The following is an 18,918-nucleotide window of genomic DNA, read 5'->3' as shown; positions in this document are numbered from 1 at the left end:
CTACCTAAATTCATCTACATTTAGTCATTCCTCTTCAGAACTAGAAATATTTTAACGTGCATTCATTGATTTTCCTGATCCAGATCGCAGGGTAATGCCAGCTGTAAACATGTACAATAGTCTCCTTCCTAAAAGCTCACCACCATCTCCTCAGGGAAACAGTGTACAGTGTGTTTATCAGAGCCTGTTGACTGAAAACAGCTGAACTAGAAACACCAGTGATGACAGCAGCAAGGCTGAAACAAGACTAAAAACAAACCAGTCATCAAAAAGTTGCTAAAAAGCTCCGCAGAGATAGGTTTCTCAATCCAAGTGCCATCTTACACATCGTCAACTGATCCATTATTAATATCAAAATACTGATTAGAGCAGGGGTCACCAACCTTTTTGAAACTAAGAGCTACTTCAAGGGCACTGAGTAATGCAAAGGGCTACCACTTTGATAATACACTTCTGAAATAACAAAGTTACACAGTGTACCTTTAATTTTATATTATTATTAATGATATTCTATGTGAAGACACTGATCGCAGATGATCCATCACAATAGTTATTCAGAATGATTAAACAAGGTAGGAAACAGATACATTTCAATATGCAATATCCAATTGTTTCATTTTCAAATGATCACTTCCACAACATTTTGCAGGAAATCTTTTTCAATTTTTACTAGCCACTAACAGTTTTAGCTTTTGTGACATGTACTGAAGTGTCTCTCCACGTTGTGCCGTTTAGCCGTCGCCACAGTCGCACCGCAAATGAGACACACACAGTTTTCTTTCACGTTAGTAAAAAAGAACTCTTCCTCCCATTCACTGTGAAAATGATAAGTTTTCTTCCTTTTTTCTGCCATGTTTTTGTGGGTAGAAAAGGCGTTCGTCTCCTCATCTTGCAGCGCTCACGAGCTCATCTCAGCAAAGCTGGTTTGTCATGCGCACTAGACCGACCTCCGACCCAGACTACGTCAGAGTTCGTATATTAAACTTTTTTTATGATATACATTTTTTTTACGTTTTTATGTATTCGTTTTTAAATTTACATCACTGTAAATGTAATTCAAAAAGAATAGCAACACAATTAAATACAATTTTAGACAGAGCTAATTCGTGATCAGTGCTATTTTTAGAACTGGCTTACGGGCGACTGATGTGGATGCTGCGGGCGACCTGGTGCCCACGGGCACCGGGTTGGTGACCCCTCGATTAGAGCAACTTTAACAGCATCTGTGCTGCCAGTTTGTTTTTACTGGAAAATGTATTTTAAACAGTTTAATCTACATTCTGTTGGTTTGTGTTAAAAGCGTCAGACAGAGGAGATGCACTGGCTGACTTTGTTCCCCTTCACCCGCTGCCATAGACGCTGTGGGCTCTTGTAAGGACACAGTTCTGTCCCCTGTTTACATGCTCACCTCTGTGTATAAAAGACAGACAGAGGGGGCAGCTTTGAATGCATATATGAAGAGTTTCGAAAAGAAAATTGGGTCCTAAAATATAATTAAACCTTAATTTTAATCTGGCCAAGGGTCATCGTTTGAAAGATTGTTGAACTGCATGTAACTGTTGTCACTAGTACTCACATGAAGGCTGCCTTGCCCTCCTCCAAGTTGTGCCCTTTGGTCCCTGTGGCGGATTTGCCGCAGAGGCACATGATGAGGCCGCATTTGTTGACAAAGTAACAGGTGACGTCCACAGCCAGCAGCAGGAGCACAAATACTACAATAAGGATCCCTGCCCAGAGCATGATGCCCATGGAGAGCGCTGCCTCATCACCCAAATCTGCCAGACAAGAGACAAGAGAGGGAGAGTGCTGAACAACTGTAGCGTGACACAGCTTGATAGAAACAGCCATGAACGATTGAATAAAGTGCTGCTATGCTACTGTAAGCACAAACAGTTCCATAAAACAGAAACAACTCACCTGTTACAAGCACTGATATGTTCTAGTTGTCTCAGCGTGAGTTTAGCTGCAGTGTGAGGCGTTTGTGTGGACTGCTGTGTCACTCAATTATTTGTACAGCTTCATTTTAAATATGAGGGCGTGTTGAGGAATTTGTAAGCAAATGGCTGCCCTTAAAAAGACATTAAAAAAAATGTAAATGTATATCTTCAACCCATTTATTTGGTATTAGAAAGACGAGCAAACCAAAGCTTACACTGCGTTGCTAGTTACTTAGAAATTTTGTGGACAAAATGGACATGAGGCTTTTCCAAATATCACAAAAGGCTGTGATGTAGCTTCACTGTTTGTGTGAAGTCCAATTTAATAACAGCTGAAGACTGCAGAAAAATATCCTGTTTCTAGATAAATGTGACTCTTAACATACAAATGATTAACAGGTAATCAAGATCTGCTAGAGAATCAAATGCAGCAGTAAAGCACCCTCCAATACAAATGTAGAAAAACAGGTGTTTTTGCGTGATATTTGATACACATTGCATGCATGAGAAATATGTGAACATTTGTCTTACTAAGCACAAAAATAACAGTTTCCTTTATGATAATTCTGTATACAACTTGTCAAAGTGTGCCAATATTATTATTACAAACAGTTTTCAGTTAGGCGGTTCTGTTTTCAATAATGTAAACGTTAATGTTACAAACCTTTACAGTGCATCTGCATAATTTTGTAAGCGATTAAAGAATATAATACAGTGTTTATGTAAACGGACAGGCCCAGCACTCAGCCTTTATTCTGTTCTAAGTGCTATTTTTTAATATAACCTCATTTCAATTCCACTATTGTTCATTACTGTAAACTGGCATTCCTCTCTGTTGTCTAGTACTGATGACTAGCTGTGCTAATGCTGAGCAGAGTGAATCTGTAGGAGGCGGAGGATTTCCACTGCCTTTGGTTCAACACGTCTGTCTGGTCTGTTCTGAAGCTACACGGCACCCTTTTCTCGCCCATAACAGAGACACATCTGCCATGGAGAAAGTCTGTTTTAAGGAGTGAAAGCGTCCAGAGAGACAGCCAGGCCAGAGAAAGGCAAGCTCTCCTCTACAGTTATGGTGTGAATTCCCCACAAAACTATGAGAGCAGGAGTACAGTGATGAGGGACAAGATGAGTGATACCAAAGTGCATGTCACAGATGAACAGCCCTGAGTGGCTGAGGGAGGGGGGCAGCACAACCCCGAACACACCAAAATGCACACAGGTCGGGACGAAAATGTTCACGTGGTCCACCACACCAATGTCCGGGACCAGGCAAGAGAGCAGGAACATTGAGAGAGGGGATAAAGACAGAAAGGGAGAGGAGAAAAAAGGAAGAGGAGGGGGGAAATGAAGGGAAACAAAGAGGAAAAAAAGAGAAGGGTGGGGAAAACAGAAGAGGAGAGAAAGTGAAAATGTGTCAGGTCTGAAAACCAAAAGTGAAAAAAAAAAGGAAAAGAAACCGATTTCTTATATTGAGGGAGGAAAAAATACAGCAACACATCAAAGCAAAAAGCACAGCACAAAGGGGAAAACTACACCGTGTTGGCTCGATGGTGACTCAGTGGTGGGTGAGAGGGAGATGTTTTAGATTGGAAAATGAATTAGAAAAGAAGCGAGAGAAGACATAATGGTCTGCTGGGATGTTTCAGCGAAGCGCTCTGCAGTGTCTAGCACCTAAAGGGAATCTGACGAGCTGTTTGGTTTTCGTACGGTTCGTAAAAAACCTTCAGCTGCAGTTAAGACCTCGAGGTACAAGTTAATCAGTGGTTATTGAGGGTCAATTTAAAGGCTGCTTTCGCACAGGGACAAACTATCCACTTTAGCTGCTATTTTAACAGTAAACACAGCTAAAGACAAACTACAGCCATTCACAGGAAATCATTTCGTCCTCTGTGGAAAGAGCCTGTCCCAGTTCTGTGAGCGCAAACTCAAGCTCATTTAGCAAGGGCTGTCAAAACTTTAAAGTGAGAAAATTCAGCCGGAAAATCATTTCTGGCTCGCTGCCGTCCAGGAAATCTATTTTTTTCCTGTAGATTTATTTAGTTGTCATTCACCTTTCAGAGCTAGAGAGTTAAAAATAGAACGTGACGTTGTGGTTTCGAGCTTTGAGTTTGGCTCCTCACTTCTCTGGCTGTTTAGTTCCAGCTTAGTGTGAGTGAACCTGAGGGAGGGAGGGTACCTGGGATGGCCTCTGGTTCTGTGGACGTCCTGAAGGACATGGTTGCTGGCTGGGACTTGCCCTTCTGATTCTCTGCCACCACATAGACATTATACTCTGTGTCCCACTCCAGCCCGCTGAGAACCACGTACTCGCTGTCGCTGGGCTGCCGGATTTCTGGCTTCCAGTCTGAAGCCTGTAGCTACGTACACACACAGAGATAGACAGTACATGCATTTAAGGCTGCAACTAATGATTCTTTTAATTAGCAGTATTCACACGTGAGAGGCTAGGGCTACAGAGTTCTTGGTATATTGCTTAAAAAATTACTTAAATGATCAACAAGTTATGAAAGAAGTTGCCTTAGTAGACACAGACGAATCATTTCAGCTCTAACTGTCGTACTCACTGGTTTATAACGGACGAGATAATGTAAAATGGGTGAGCCGCCGTCGTCCTGCTTGATCCAGCTCACTTTGAGGGAGTTGCCTTTGGGTTGAAGTGTCCCTTCCAGTTTAGGAGGATTGGGATTCCCTACAGGCACACGAGAGCAAGATGGAGGTTACTGAGAGGCTCGTTTCAAAGATGCAGAAAACAACAGGGTTATTTTACGGGGGAAGGTCCTGTCAGTCCACCAGTGCATTTAAAATTAGAGAGCAAAAAACCCCGAAAAACCTTGATTAGAATTAAAGGCTTAAGTTTCAAACTGGCTCTTTGTTTTTGTCCTTTTAAGTCACTTGCCCTTCCTTAATCACTCGCCTCAAGATGGTATGTCTCAAGTCAGACTAATTACCGAATGACACACAGCTACGTGTTTATCTGATTCAGGCTGAGATGCTGAGTGACATTCAATCGGCATGAAACTGCTGACTGACATCCCCCAGTGTCATACGAGGCTTCAGGGAAAAGAGCTAATTCTCTTTGGCTGAAATGTTTATGTTGCATTTCACAGCATAATAATTTTGTCTGCCTGTAAAAATGACCACATGCTGAAATGTTTGTGCAGTATAACTTATAACCTCGTAATGCACTAAACTACGTTTTCCCGTCCTCAAACACATTAGACTCATTTCCATAACCAATGTTAGACACCTAAACGACACACAGTGATGAGGTAGAAACGAATCAGATGGCAACTGTAAGACATCGATTCATCTATCTAACCGCTTTCTTCCCTTCCTTGTATCCATCACACATCCGCCACTGTTCTGACCTGTGGAGTTCCTCAAGGGTCAATCCTGGACCCTGTCTTATTCTCCAATTAGAGCACATTACCCTTCAATCTGGCAGCGTCTCTTATCATTTGTGGATGATTTCCAACTTCATGTGTCCATGAAACCCATTGGGAACTTTCAGATTTGGCTACTTTTCATTAATGAGTTCAGTGTCTGGATATCTCCTAGTTTCCTGCAATTAAATTACAAAAAACTCCTGGTCTTTGCCACAAATCAGACTTTTCTTTAACTTCACAGCACTCACTGTAGGCTTCTAACTACGTTTTCAGAAACCTATGGGTCATTTTTTTATTCCCAATCGAACTTTGAGAAACATTTGAAGTCAGTTATTCAGTCCTGTTATTTCTTAATTAAGAAACACTTCGCTGCTTCTCCTCTCCGACAGCTTGGGGAAATCATTCATTGTATTCTGTCCTCCTTGTCCTCCTCTTGATTATTATAATGCACTGTATTCTTGTTTAAGCCAAGAAGCTGTTGCACGTCTACGATTAGTTTGAAATTCTGCTCATGATTAGACCTACAGTAAGTGCTGGCTTCAGTACACTGGCTTTCTGGCTTTCGGTTACTTGTAAGGTGTTTCCGCTGGGCTCCACTGGTCCTGGTTGTTTCTCACTCAAAGCTGAAGACTTGTTGTGACCAAAGTCTTGCTGCCCTGACTCTCAGTTTTTGGAAAAGCCTCCTCTGGGGGTCAGATCAGCAAACTCACTGTTTAAACTGTATAAACTGTTTTAAACCTAAATTCAAGACCTCTTTATTCTCAAACGCATTTGATGCTTCCTTGCCCTGACTTGTTCTTTTCTTTGACATGTTTTCCTCTCATTTCAATAAATCTCTCATAAGATTTATTGAAATTATTTAAGTGCTTCTTTTTTGGAACTGTAAAGTACTTTCTAGTCTTTCTGTCTTAGAAAAGTGCTGAATAAAGGAAATATCACTTACTAATTTACTGACAAGAAGGTGCATAACAGTAAGTGTTGGTGCTAGTAATATTTCTTGCATTCAAACCCTGGTTAAATTAGTCCAAGTTAGTTGATTTAGCCTTTAAAGCATGAAAATCAGGCTGAGGTTAAACATGTTAAACAATATGGAGGATACAATGCACAGGGTGGCGACTGCTCTCAGCATGAATACTAAACACTCTTGATTAAGAACCAGAGCAAACACAAAAGCAGCAGTTTTTTGCAGGTAGGTGGGGTAGACATCGATTATGATTCTCCTGTGATTAGAGGAAACTGGGTTTATTACACACTTGATTTATAGTAACACATCCTGTAGGGAGGAGAGGTAGCATCCCTCCAGGAGGTGGGCTATCAATACTATCCGAGTGATGCAGATATTAAACACTCTTGACTGTTATGTATTACTGCGAAGACAGCTCTGGCTCTCTCTCATTTATCCTGCTGAGGCAAATGTCTACATGACTGATTAAAAGGATCGAGGTAGACATACATTACATGACTGCACAGAAGCAATTAATGTGTTGTTTAACTGGGGAATTCTCCAGTTAAAGTTATTTTCTTTCAGAAATCTGCAAGGTTACCTTCTGCATAGTGGAGGAGGATCATCAGACCCATACAAGCCAATTAACAGTCACACGAAATGACGTGAGAGGCAGAAAGAGGGAGACGGACATGAAAGACAGAACAGTCGACAAAACAGATACAGGTAGAGGACAAAAAAAATGACATGGAATCACAACAAAGCTTTTCATACTAATAAGCACAACAACTGAGCACAGGAAATCCTCTGTTTGGGTGTCTCAATGTGAAAAGTGCAGTAGACGTCCAAAAGCTTTATCCTCTTCACTTTACAGACTTTATCATTTCTAAGGTAACTAATTAATCGATGCTGACAGGCCTAATCCAAATGTAAACATTCCCAAATTACACCAAATAGCTGGAGTCTGAGGGGAAATGTGTAGCATTTGAAATGCAGAGATTTGGCATTAATTCATAAAATACCATCATTAAGTCAGTTAATTCACAAGCTACAAATCAAAATGATATTCATACTTGGGTAACTCTGCTGTCAACTCAAGGAATGAGGGTGAAGTGAAATCTACAGGTAACGAACACAGAGCAGTCTGCATTGATGATCAGGCCACACAAGGTCACAGTTTGTAGAAAAAATACACGCTTTGAAGTTAACACAAATGCAGCTAATCAGCAGGGATGATGGGGTTATCCTGTAGGGATAGAAACAGCTACAGCGGTAACAGCTAATCATCTATTATCCTCACTACAGAACAAACCTGTGTCTTCAGAGAAAAAATGAAAAATGCCGTCTAGGGACATAAAAGAGAAGATATCAGGCAATCAGAATCAGTTGTCTGCACAAATGACTACCTGAATCTCTGTAATAGCACTTCACTGAAGAGTTTAGCAAGACTCATTTCTGGCAGACTGCACAAGGAAAGCAAAAGGAAACGAAACATTTTATTTAATAATTGCCACAAGGTTAGATTGAGACGGAGGCAGCACACATGAAACTGAACCACTGCCGTACGACACCGCTCCAAAGCCTGCGTGACGTGAAAATTGTTTTTTCAGTATATATTTAATGGAAATATTCCAGCAAATGTACCGTAGTTATTCCAATTAGTCTTTCATTATTAACTGGATGGATATCAGACAATAAACTGGCATTACAAAATGGTAACAAAACATGTGGATTTGGCCGGCTGTCGTAAGTCCGTAGTAACAAAAATGTTAAATCAATAAATTATGCAGGTTGTGATAATAAAACTGCCACTGACTTATCGATTTTGCCTTGACACTCATTTTCATCACATTCATGACATTGTTACAGTATGTAATGGATCCGTCTAACAGGTTAATAACAACAGAGAGACAGGGAAGACAAAACAAAGCTGAACTGGGTAAGGTAATGCTCTAGAAGCATATTAATGAATAACTATGTTAACTGCTAACTATGCTGTTATGATTAAGTGGATTGGTGAAATGGGATTAAAACTATAACAGAAAGGATGTTTTTATCAGCCTTTTTCCAATTTAAATCTGATAACAGCATTTTAAACCGCCTAACATGTGGCAGGTGGACATGAAAATGAGAGCTGAGTAAAAAGAGATGCAGCACTTACTTTTGTAAGTGTAGCCTGATGGATACAACAGACAGATGAGCAAACGGATGAGAAATACATGATTAAAATGATAAAATTAGGATGTGGGGAGATGATCAGTATGCAGACAACATTGAATCATGTCCAAAAATGAAAATAGGATCAATTATGAGTCAGCAGGCACATTCAGTGTGAAGCCAACAGGGAGAAGCGGCTTCTCCTTCCAAAAACATGCATCCCCAACCAACAGAGGGGGCTAACAACTAAAAAATGGGTTCAAGATTCACTCCAAGGCAGGTTTTTAAAGAACCAAGGAACAACTCTGTTTCATGGTTTAATTCATGGTTCACATGCTCATAATGAGAACAATATACTGTGAAACTGTGCATTTTAAACGAATGTGTGAGCGGATCCAAGTGTGACCCATGTGATGAAATCAAAGAGCAGTTTCTCGTGGAAAATAGCAAGATTGTTTTAAACCAATCAGACTAACCGACGTGAAAGTTTGCTGAATTCTTATATTTCAAGGTTCCTTAATGGAAAAAACTAAATAAACAAGACAAGCAGGTCAGCGAGTCAGTTCCTGTTGTCAGTTTTACTCCTTGACAAACTTGGAAGAGGACAGACGGGGCTGAAAAGACACTGTTGGAAGCTTTTGTGTCGCTGTCCAAACAGCCTCAATGCTGACTTGTGTGTTGCTGTGCGGCAGCGGACACACTCTTCTCTTCGTCCAGTTTTTATAGATCAGTAATGGATGGACAGGCACTTCTGGTAATATGTTTGTGAAGACAAAGGTCAAGAAGGAAAGATGAAAGCTCTACAGTATGCTGTAAAGTGTGCAACATGTGCCACTTACGGACAGGCTCCGTCTTGAAGAACTCAGCGGGGCTCCTTTCACCTTCACCCTTCCCGTTGATGGCTGACAACTTCACTTCGTAGCTGGTCTCTGGCTTCAGGTCTGTGATAGTCACCTCGCTGATAGAGCCTGGTACAACAGATCAGAGGCAGTGCAATCCCCGTTGAGAACACCTTGATCATTTTGATTAGGGGTAAAACAAACACGGCCCCTGTTCAAACAATACATGCATAATTAATTCTGTCACGAGTAAACACTGATTAGCTAAATTCTCGTTTCATTCCGACAATGTTTAAACAACAGATAAATCTATTTAGAGACGGTCTAAAAGGTCTAAACCCAGAGATACACAGAAACAGAAATCATTGACGGCTGTGTTGAAGCCACCATCCTGCAGTGTTAAACCTACATGTATAGATTAGGATTACCTTCTACATATCTTTAGTCTTGCCTATTCCGTCATAAAGTAACATCGCTATTATCTTTCATTCATTGTGTAAAACCATATAACAAAAGTGCTATATGAAAATTGGTAATTGGTGGTATCGGCACACTTGATGATCCTTTTTAAGATCATTACTCCGTCAACATCAGAGTGAATGGCTGATATGATTTAAATCAATCATGTTATTAATGTGGATATTTTGACCATATGGACCTCCATAAAATAAACATGCAAAGTCCCATACAATCATACATACATACATAATAACACATATAATATTAAACAATCAGAATGTCTAATCTAATATTATGCATTACATGAAACAAAGGCACATAAAACAGAACCTAACATAACTAATTTTGTTAGCTTTTAACTGTAATTTGCTTGAAATCACATTTCCCACAAACTGTTCTTGTTTTGACTGGTGTTCTTACCGTCTTCATAGACCCTCTGCACCCAGCTGCCCCTGCCCTGAGTCCTCCACTCTGCTCTGTATTTCAGGACCGGAACACCTCCAGTGGATTCAGGCTCCTCAAACTGGATCTGTGCTGTGGTGGAGAAGGGTCTCACCTCACTGATGGATGGAGCTGATGGCACCTCTGGTAACGGTAGGAAATGCAGCGTGATTACAACAAAAACCATAAGATTGCAGCACAGCGACGCTGTCAGACTCATTGTTCCGTTACACTAACAGACTGAGCTCGCAGCTCCTCGCAGATCCAGAATTCAAAAAAAAAAAAAAAAAATCTAAAAGCTGCTTCAGCTTTGAGAGAAATCTATGATTTGTGACATGAATTCAGTTTCTCAGCAGCTGCACGCTCTTGACATCATTTCAGAAAAGGCAGGAAAAACATCAAAATGCTCCTCTGCTACAAGTACAATCCCAACTCAGTCTTCAATGATGATAATTGCCCAGAAAGGACCAGAAAATAGTGAGCTGCTTGTTTTGATTCTGGTGAAGCTTTAAGATGGAAAAAGAAAGACTTCAGGCTACGCTCAACTTATGTTTCAATATAATGTAATATTGAAATATTAAGATTCAAGTTTATTGATCAAAACAGCCAAGTGATGGTTCACCCACCACTGCGCTTTCTATTTTAATACTCATTTTCTACTCGTATACAGAATATCACGGTTTTCGATACAGCTCACTAAGCGGCACGTTCCATTTGGATATTCTGAATTCGGCCTTATTCCGAATGGAGCATTTTCTCGGTTTTAGCAGCATTCTGGACATATATATACAGCACAGCCACAATAAGCATCTCAGTTGGGGTTTTTACTGCCGGCTGTCACACACATTTTGACCTTATAAACAATATAGCATCAGCTTTCTGTAAATGGGAATATTCATTTTCATTAGTGATGTAAATAGCTCAGTAGGTGTATTGTTTTTTAGGAATGAGGGCAAAAAGTGAATACTCTGCACGTAAAGATCATCAATGAAAACATTTAAACTGTTGAAGCCACTGAGAATGGTCATATATACTTGTGGCTGTTCGGACTTCACACTCTGGCGTGAGCACAGTTCTGTATTGCATCACTTTCATCTTCGAAATGAAAAGGCACACTGTGATTACTCTGGTCGCCCATACTCCGCTCTGAGGGAAGAATGTGGTCTTTTCAATTCATTTACTTCAGATTGTGGCTTAAGAGCGACATTATCTCTCTGCTCTCTGTTCCATTTGTCTAATGTGCTGGTGAACATACAGTCTGTGGTATCAGCTGGCGGTGAAGTGTTGCTACTTTGACAGATTGTCTTTTAATTCATAATAGACACCTACTAAAGCCTTAGACGTGCACAATAATACATACTGTTTTACATTTCAAGTGAAATCCTCTGAGCTGGTGAATTTTCTAAACAACCAGAGGGAAGCTATGTAAATTATCTGATGCTGATTCCATTTCCTTCTCAGCTAAATGTTTCATCCATCGAAACGAGCGCTGCATGCTGTAATCTCACATTGTGGTAGATGTTTTGGTCTAACGTGGTTTGAACATGGGTGAAAAATCTGTTCTGAAGCCTGGAGCCAGGCACATTCCTCACAATTTAATTTGTGCGCTACAATGACATTTACCGGAACTACTGATTATTTATTATCCCAACAATGAATGTTCCGAGCATTTATAGAAAATGTGCACCCTACACGAGAAGTGTTCCTGTCATCAACCATCCTCAGCCACAAGTAACAGCAAAGCACTATGAATCACAACTGACCGGCCTGGATGAGGAGGAACTCCTTGGACTCTGTACCCATCTCATTTGAAGCAGTGCAGTTATAGCTTCCGAAGTCATTTTCAGACTCGGGGGTTATCTGGAGGAAGGGAGGGGGGAAAAAAAGAAGTAAATATATGAAGGGCAGTATACCAAAAAAACAAACGTGTGTGTCAAACACTCTGAAGGTGACCTTTTTGTTTGTCCATTAGAGTAGCCTATTTTTATTTGTTGCTGTGAGCTTTCCTGCTGCTGAATTATTCATTAGATTTTTTTTTCCCCACAATGGAGCTGAAAGAAAACCCTTCACTTCAAGTCTATGCTCATGAAATCTTGATGACAAAAGGGACATGTGTGCACGCGTGTGTGTGTGTGTGTGTGTTTATTTTATGGACTGTAAATCCTGGTTTGACGCGCATGTGTGAGTGTGCACCTGGAGGTAGCTGGATGATGGCGTTCTGAAGATCTTAATGTTGGTGGTGTTTGAGTTGGGGAGCTGCAGTCCGTCTCTCAGCCACACAATAGACACATCGCTGGGATGAGCTTTGACCTCACAGCTGATATTGACAGCATTGCCCTCCCAGGTATACACTGCCACTGCACCATGGATCTTAGGGGCATCTGGTGAAAAAAAAAACATTACATACAAAACATTTTCAGTTTTGTGCTTTTAACAGTTCTCAGAAATAGTGCTCTGTACTTAAAAGTGAGTTGTTGAGCTTTATATGTTTAGGAAAAGCTTATTTTACTCAGTGAAAAAGGTGAACACTAGTAACACTGAAGGAAATACTTACAGCGAACCTCCAGATATGCCAGCTGATCATCCTCTCCGATGGCACTGCGTGCTGTGCAGAGGTACTGACCAGCGTCTGTGTACTTGACATACTTGAGAGTAAGGGAGGACACACGAGCATCGCTCCTCACCACTACATTTCCATCCAGACTCTAAATGAGAGCAGAAAATAGCTTAGTTTAGCAAAAAACAAACCATTCTCATCAGTGAGTTTCCACAGCCATATCTGCACATTTACATTATCAGAGCACATTTCTGCAAATACGTGTGACCTGAAGAAGAAGAGAAAAAAAAGCTTGTCTTTAATGAGCAGAGCAGACGTTACATTAATGAAAAAAGCAGCACGCTGCTCTGTGAAGATGTGGAAACATAAGGGCACAGTTGACAGTACAGGGGAGCTTATCAATAATTGATGACAGAAGGCACCAGAAACCATCTAGAGCTTTTCACACGGGGGGCTTAGCAACTTGTGAAATACGCTGATGCGTGACGCCAGACTGCAGAGCATTACCTTACATGCCAAGCTTGCACTTTCATCTTGAAGACAGTTAGGGCTTAGTGTCAATGCACACAATCTTTTTTTTTTTAGTAAAATAACATTTTGAGTTAATCACTTGTGATGATTTGTGATCTGGTGGGTTGCAAAGCTCTCTGAGAGCACATTCAGCACATGCCCCAGTTTGAGTGATGACAGGCAGATGCCAAGTCACGCAGCATTTGAAACCAGGGATATAACAACAGACAGCTGGCTAATGAGATGTGTAAATGACCTTCCTGCTCTAGAGATACCTGGTTTCATTAACTCAATACGCAGAGTTACAACATCCGACCATAAGTGGCTTCATGACCTTCAGGGTCAACAACTCCTGTATTGTTGTGGTTGCTGCTGTCATGTGACACTAAACTGTGGGTGTACTGTTCGAGACAGTCCACATTTATCCTTTTGAGGGAACCATTTCCAAACCAGGATATTACTATTTAAAACTTAAAATATAATATGGAAATTCAAAATAAAAATACATTTTACATTACTAAAGATTTGGGTGAAGCTCAACAATTTATTAAAGCTGCTAATGGTATAATAAATGTCTTCTATATTATTTTCCTCTGTACTCAGTAGATCTCAAACTCAGCAAGTCTCAAACCAATTCAAATGGTGCAGTTTATTTTATGGATTTGGGGCATATAAGTGTTTAATTTTGTACCCTTTTATACAGCAAGCTTTGGTGTTTCCTGTTACAAGGTGCTGCAGAACTGAGTATCTATACCCTCCCTATTGGTTGCTTTCATGGCTTTGATCCAAGCTGCAGGCAAAACAATGGCATGGATGCTTTTACACATATTGAATTAGGGCCCAGTCTGGGCAGCCATGTAAGAGAAACCCTCGTTAGTTTGTATTCAAATTCAATAGACAAAGCATGTCTGGGGCATTCATTATGCATAGCGGGTAGCAGGACCAGGGAGACACTTACATAACACTCTACCCTTTTATTCTGACCCCTGTGCAGAAAGCATCCTGTGGTACTGCTTCTGACTCCTGCGTCTGTGCAACATGCCGCACCATGTACAACCACGTTAGTCACTACGGCTCAATATTGAGTCCTTTTTTATTTCGTGCGCCTGCTTTTTTAGAGGATGTAGCGTCAGAATTTCACCAAAGCCAGAACAACACATGCACATTTTCTCTGGGGCTACAGCCACACACTGAACACCAAAATTAATATACACCAGGGGGGAAAAGTGTTCACTGTCATTTAATATTGTGATTCATTAATGTTTAAAAAAAATTGATTGTTCAGTGTGAATACATAATGCACCACAGTGGTTGTCTGATCATTATTGTCATTATTTTTTGACTTTACTCCCTTTAAGAAACAGATACAAAAACATTTTACATGTCCGTGTGTGTGTCTAGTATAAAATAGAAGTGGGAAGGAAATAAAGGATCTCAGATAGACGCTCCTCTGATAAATCAAACCAAAATGACAGCAGAGCTCCCCAACAGCTTCTTCACCTTTACCAGCAGAAGAGAGACGCTGCTGGAACATTAGAGCATAACATTGAATTGAATTCACTGAGGACATGTTACACTCATGTCTCACCAAATCTTAACCGGCCCAGCATACAAATGCACCTTCCCCTGAATGTACCTTCCCTTCCGCTGCCTTCTCAAATGAACACTCAGCTGCCTACGCATTTGCAACAAACATGCTCAGCATGCTCATACTCCTCCTCCTCTGTGCGGTTTGTAATGGGATATCTTGCAGACACACTGATCAATTCAGACTGCAGGTAGACTTCAAAAACCATATAATTATGTCAGAAAGTGAAAATTACTGTTGCTTGATCCATTGATATGAACCAGTGCACTCACAACCTGAAAGCACAAATGATGAAATTTGAGAAACAGTTAACTAATATATGGTTCATAAGTTAAAGTAGCATGACATAACCGTTTTTAAGCCGTGTGTGCTTGTTTTAGAGAAAAGTAGCACTTGCTTTGGATTATCTTTATCCGTCTTGAAAAACAGAGCAGCTTAGGTAACTGGGATACATTTTATACTGTTTGGGCTTTTGGGGGCAGCTGATCACTCATCCAAATGTCCAAAATAATACCTTTTAGCCTCACTTTCTAGGCAAAAGTATATAGCAAGCCTAAACAAAAATGTCCAATGCTACTTACTTTACAGCTTTTTACTGCTGATGCACAAAACTGTAAGTGCCACCATGTGTAACTCACAGTTTTACACAAACCCAGTAATTACTGTCAGCATGTGCATGGTATTTCTCACCGCCTGAAGTGAGGAGTGTCTGATAAGGTTATTCATTCGAGACGGTTGTAATCACAGGTGTTATTCATGAATGCATGTCAGATGTCAATATTTAGTGGTTGTGGGAAAACAGTGAATGTGAAAAATACCCATTCTAAAAACTATCAGAGATTGGAGTCAAAGGAAAAGACCAATTTGCTTGATGTGCAGAGCTCCCTGCAGTTTAAAAATAAAATAGAAAGGCTATTTGGGGAACCAAATGGTCTAAAAATACGTATTAATTTCCTGTCAAATGCTCTAAAAGTATACATAACAATGGCAACCCTCCTATCTGATCCTGCGACTGAAACGGTGACGGGCTGATCACCCATACCATCTCATTATCGTGAGAGCACAACTTTCTGTTCATCTGAAAGCCGAAAAGATGAATCTGTACTAGTTCCGCCCTCTAATACGGTGCGCTCAGCACTAATACTGGAGATTACAACATGGTATTTCTCACCAATTTTCTCACATATGTAAAACACATATTCAGTGGTGCAGTAAGTTGCAGAAAAGCTTATGTGGGCAGCTCTTTCTTTTGCCAATTTTCACTTTCTTTCAGGAACAGTCCCTGGCTCTGATGCTTTGGGCTGCTGCACAAAGACGTCTTTCATTTTCTCTTGCATACATATTCATTCATCTTCGGTCCAATAAATTAGAACTATAGATAACTACAGCATGTCAAAAATACACGTTGAAGTTCTAATCAAGAATCGGCTGTGGACTGAGAGAGATTAGGAGCCGTGGGTGGGAGGACAGACACCTCAGCAGGTTGACAAACTGCATGTTACAGAATTAGCATAACATTTAGAAATTATCAAGTAGTTTATATTTGGGCAGGCAATGGTCTCGTATTGACTTACAGTATGTTCTCACAGGCTAGGTAAAAAGTCTGATCAAAGAAATAAAATAATAAAACAGGCTAAAGTAGGCTCCAAACAAGTAAAAAGAAAGACTTGCACTGGCTGCTCCTCAGGGTTTATACTCTCCCTGACCCTCATTTGATCAGAAATTTTGATCTGCATCCATCCAGAATTGTATTAGACTTCCCTGACATGAAAGATGGATGGGTTGTAGGAAAAAGTCATGCATTTAGAATACCTTATGTTGCTCGGGCCGAGTCCATGATGCCTGTAGAGGACAGAGACACAACAACAAACAAAAGGCAGAGTAATTCTTAGAAGGTAATCCTTATCCAGGCAAAGCTGGGATGCTGCACATTGCATGCACGTACATCGACAGTCCCTGAGCTGAATGTCTTGTGTTTTGCTAAACGGCTGCAGATACAATAAGAGGTATGCTTTGGCTTTCCCTTCCGGAGAAGCCTTATAATGTGACAATAGGAGGCTTCTTTTAAAGGTGTATTTCTGGGGGACTGTTATGGTTATTTACTTTACTGCACACTGGAACAACACTGCTTCTAGCCCCAAAAGGAGTCAGTCTATTGGCATCATGATGGTGTAAATGCTTACAGATAAGTAGCTTATTGGTTAATTGGGAAGAGGTGACTCCATTACAGCGCAACAACAGAGATATGTCGGCCTGTTTGGCAAAAGTAGTGCAGCAATTATCGGCTTGCAATCCATTTTTGAGGCTTAAAGCAGTAATGAGAATATAAAACCCAATGAAACTGAACTTACTCCAGCACTGTTCTGCCTGTCCTATATCAGGCAACAACATTAAGTACCCAAGTCGTGAAGTCATTGAACAACACTTGCCGTGTTGCTCAATAAGCAATGGGGTTTAAAAGAAGCAATTTTGCTGCAGCTGTTCCTGCACCCCATGTGAGACCTGGAAATAAATCTTTGCCTACAGGTGGTCTGTATTACATTGAGTCATTTTGCAAATTAGATGTTCTGCTTTGAATGTTAACACGACTTGTGCTGCAGTCTCAAATGAAGTAGGGTTTTCCACCATTGTTATGCTTTGATTGTATTCCAAGGATAAAATAGACAAGAATGTGATTTGCATAACTTCAGAACTCTTGTTTCATTCTTTAAAAAAAGATATGATAGTACCTCTCCCTGTCAGGACATTTAGAAATCTAGAGGCACGGTAGCTTTAAAAATGTTAATTTCTGTATTCTAAGAATGGAAATGCTACAGATTCACCAACAGTCCTGTCATTATTAGCCTAAGTTACTGTCAAATGTTATCATTAATTGCCTCTCCATACCATCATGTAGTGATCAGATTCTCATATTGAAACGTGGTAGTGTAGTTCTCATGTCTAATTAATTAAGTTATATTTCAAATAATTGTACATACTGCATATTTTTAAAAATAATCTAGGAAATAGTATTATAGTATGTTGCTAGCAAAACACTAAAAGCAACATCTGACTGAAATTCTGACTGGAATCACCATGAGGCTGACATTTTATCATGTTATTTAAAAAAAATCACATAATTATATCAAGATAAATAAGTGATTATCATAATCATGTTGGTCACATCTCCCTCCTTTCTGAATATAGAATAATTTAACATCATGACAGATAAAATCAAACATCTGCATGACAAACAAATACTTTGAACTGTACTAGACAGCATGTCAAGTCAAATCATAATGACACTGAAAAGCCCAACTCGACGAAACAAAAAAAAGCTATTTGGAAAGCATGCTCTATGGATTTCATGATGCTGAGGAGAAAATGTTAAGCATGACAATGAGATGTGATGGCCCACATAGTGAAGAAGTGTTGAAGCGTAACAAGCAAAATGATCAACAGCTATTTCATCAGGTGCAACAGCAAGAAAATGTCAAGTAAATGAAAGCCATCTGCTGGAATATTTGTAGGTCAAAGCAGTAAATCAAACCATCAATTATTTCACATCTAAAATTGCCCCTTTATTATCCTCTTATAATCAATGCAGGTGGATTATAACTAACAAAGAACGCATGTTTAAATTCAGGGACCCTACATCACTCACCAGTCTGATTCACCATTTAATGACAACCAGAAGAATGAGGAAGGCAAAAAGAAGAGACGGTGAAACACTTACTGGATAAATCATATGCAAAGCTTACTGCAAAGTAATTTCACTCTGTTCTTAAGAGCTTTGTAAGTCGTCCACTGTCACAGCAAAACACACGGTGCAGCGTACATCATTACAAACAGCAGTCGGCTGCATATCACTGCAGCGCTGAGTCCAATTAAAACAGGCAACCTAATAGTCTGGAACATCACCACCTCAGCCACACGCTCATCTGCAGCGCTGCTTCTGCGCTGAGTGAGCTGACAGGTATCGCAGTCAATATCTGTGACAGGTGTTTGTTTAAGACAAAAGGGACGATGAACAGCAGCAGATGTGAGCGTGCGAAACGGAAGGCGCCAAAAACACAATCACCTCCCTGAGTGAACACGCAGAACAATGTGGTGCGGCATCCC

At 40.3% G+C, this 18,918-nt stretch overlaps 1 protein-coding gene across 3 annotated transcripts in view; it reads right to left on the bottom strand.

Moving 5' to 3' along the window:
• Positions 1–2,233: 2,233 nt before the first annotated feature.
• The window catches only part of ncam1b (neural cell adhesion molecule 1b), a 62,209-nt gene continuing 45,524 nt past the window's right edge, over positions 2,234–18,918 (bottom strand). Inside the window, exons 9-20 of one of the 3 annotated variants that reach the window (XM_041941504.1) lie at positions 16,630–16,659; positions 12,717–12,867; positions 12,356–12,543; positions 11,926–12,022; positions 10,142–10,306; positions 9,263–9,391; positions 8,428–8,442; positions 7,579–7,611; positions 6,868–6,870; positions 4,502–4,626; positions 4,114–4,294; positions 2,234–3,108 (exon numbers count right to left, since the gene is read on the bottom strand). In XM_041941504.1, coding sequence (XP_041797438.1) covers positions 3,029–3,108; positions 4,114–4,294; positions 4,502–4,626; positions 6,868–6,870; positions 7,579–7,611; positions 8,428–8,442; positions 9,263–9,391; positions 10,142–10,306; positions 11,926–12,022; positions 12,356–12,543; positions 12,717–12,867; positions 16,630–16,659 — 1,197 coding nt within the window. In that variant the 3' untranslated portion in view covers positions 2,234–3,028. The remainder of the gene's footprint in view (positions 3,109–4,113; positions 4,295–4,501; positions 4,627–6,867; positions 6,871–7,578; positions 7,612–8,427; positions 8,443–9,262; positions 9,392–10,141; positions 10,307–11,925; positions 12,023–12,355; positions 12,544–12,716; positions 12,868–16,629; positions 16,660–18,918) is intronic. The other 2 variants (XM_041941505.1, XM_041941506.1) reach the window with 2 other exon arrangements.

The sequence above is a fragment of the Chelmon rostratus genome, chromosome 7, assembly GCF_017976325.1.
Source record: "Chelmon rostratus isolate fCheRos1 chromosome 7, fCheRos1.pri, whole genome shotgun sequence".
NCBI classification, from domain to species: Eukaryota; Metazoa; Chordata; class Actinopteri; order Chaetodontiformes; family Chaetodontidae; genus Chelmon; species Chelmon rostratus.
This window is presented reverse-complemented; position numbering and strand designations above follow the sequence as displayed.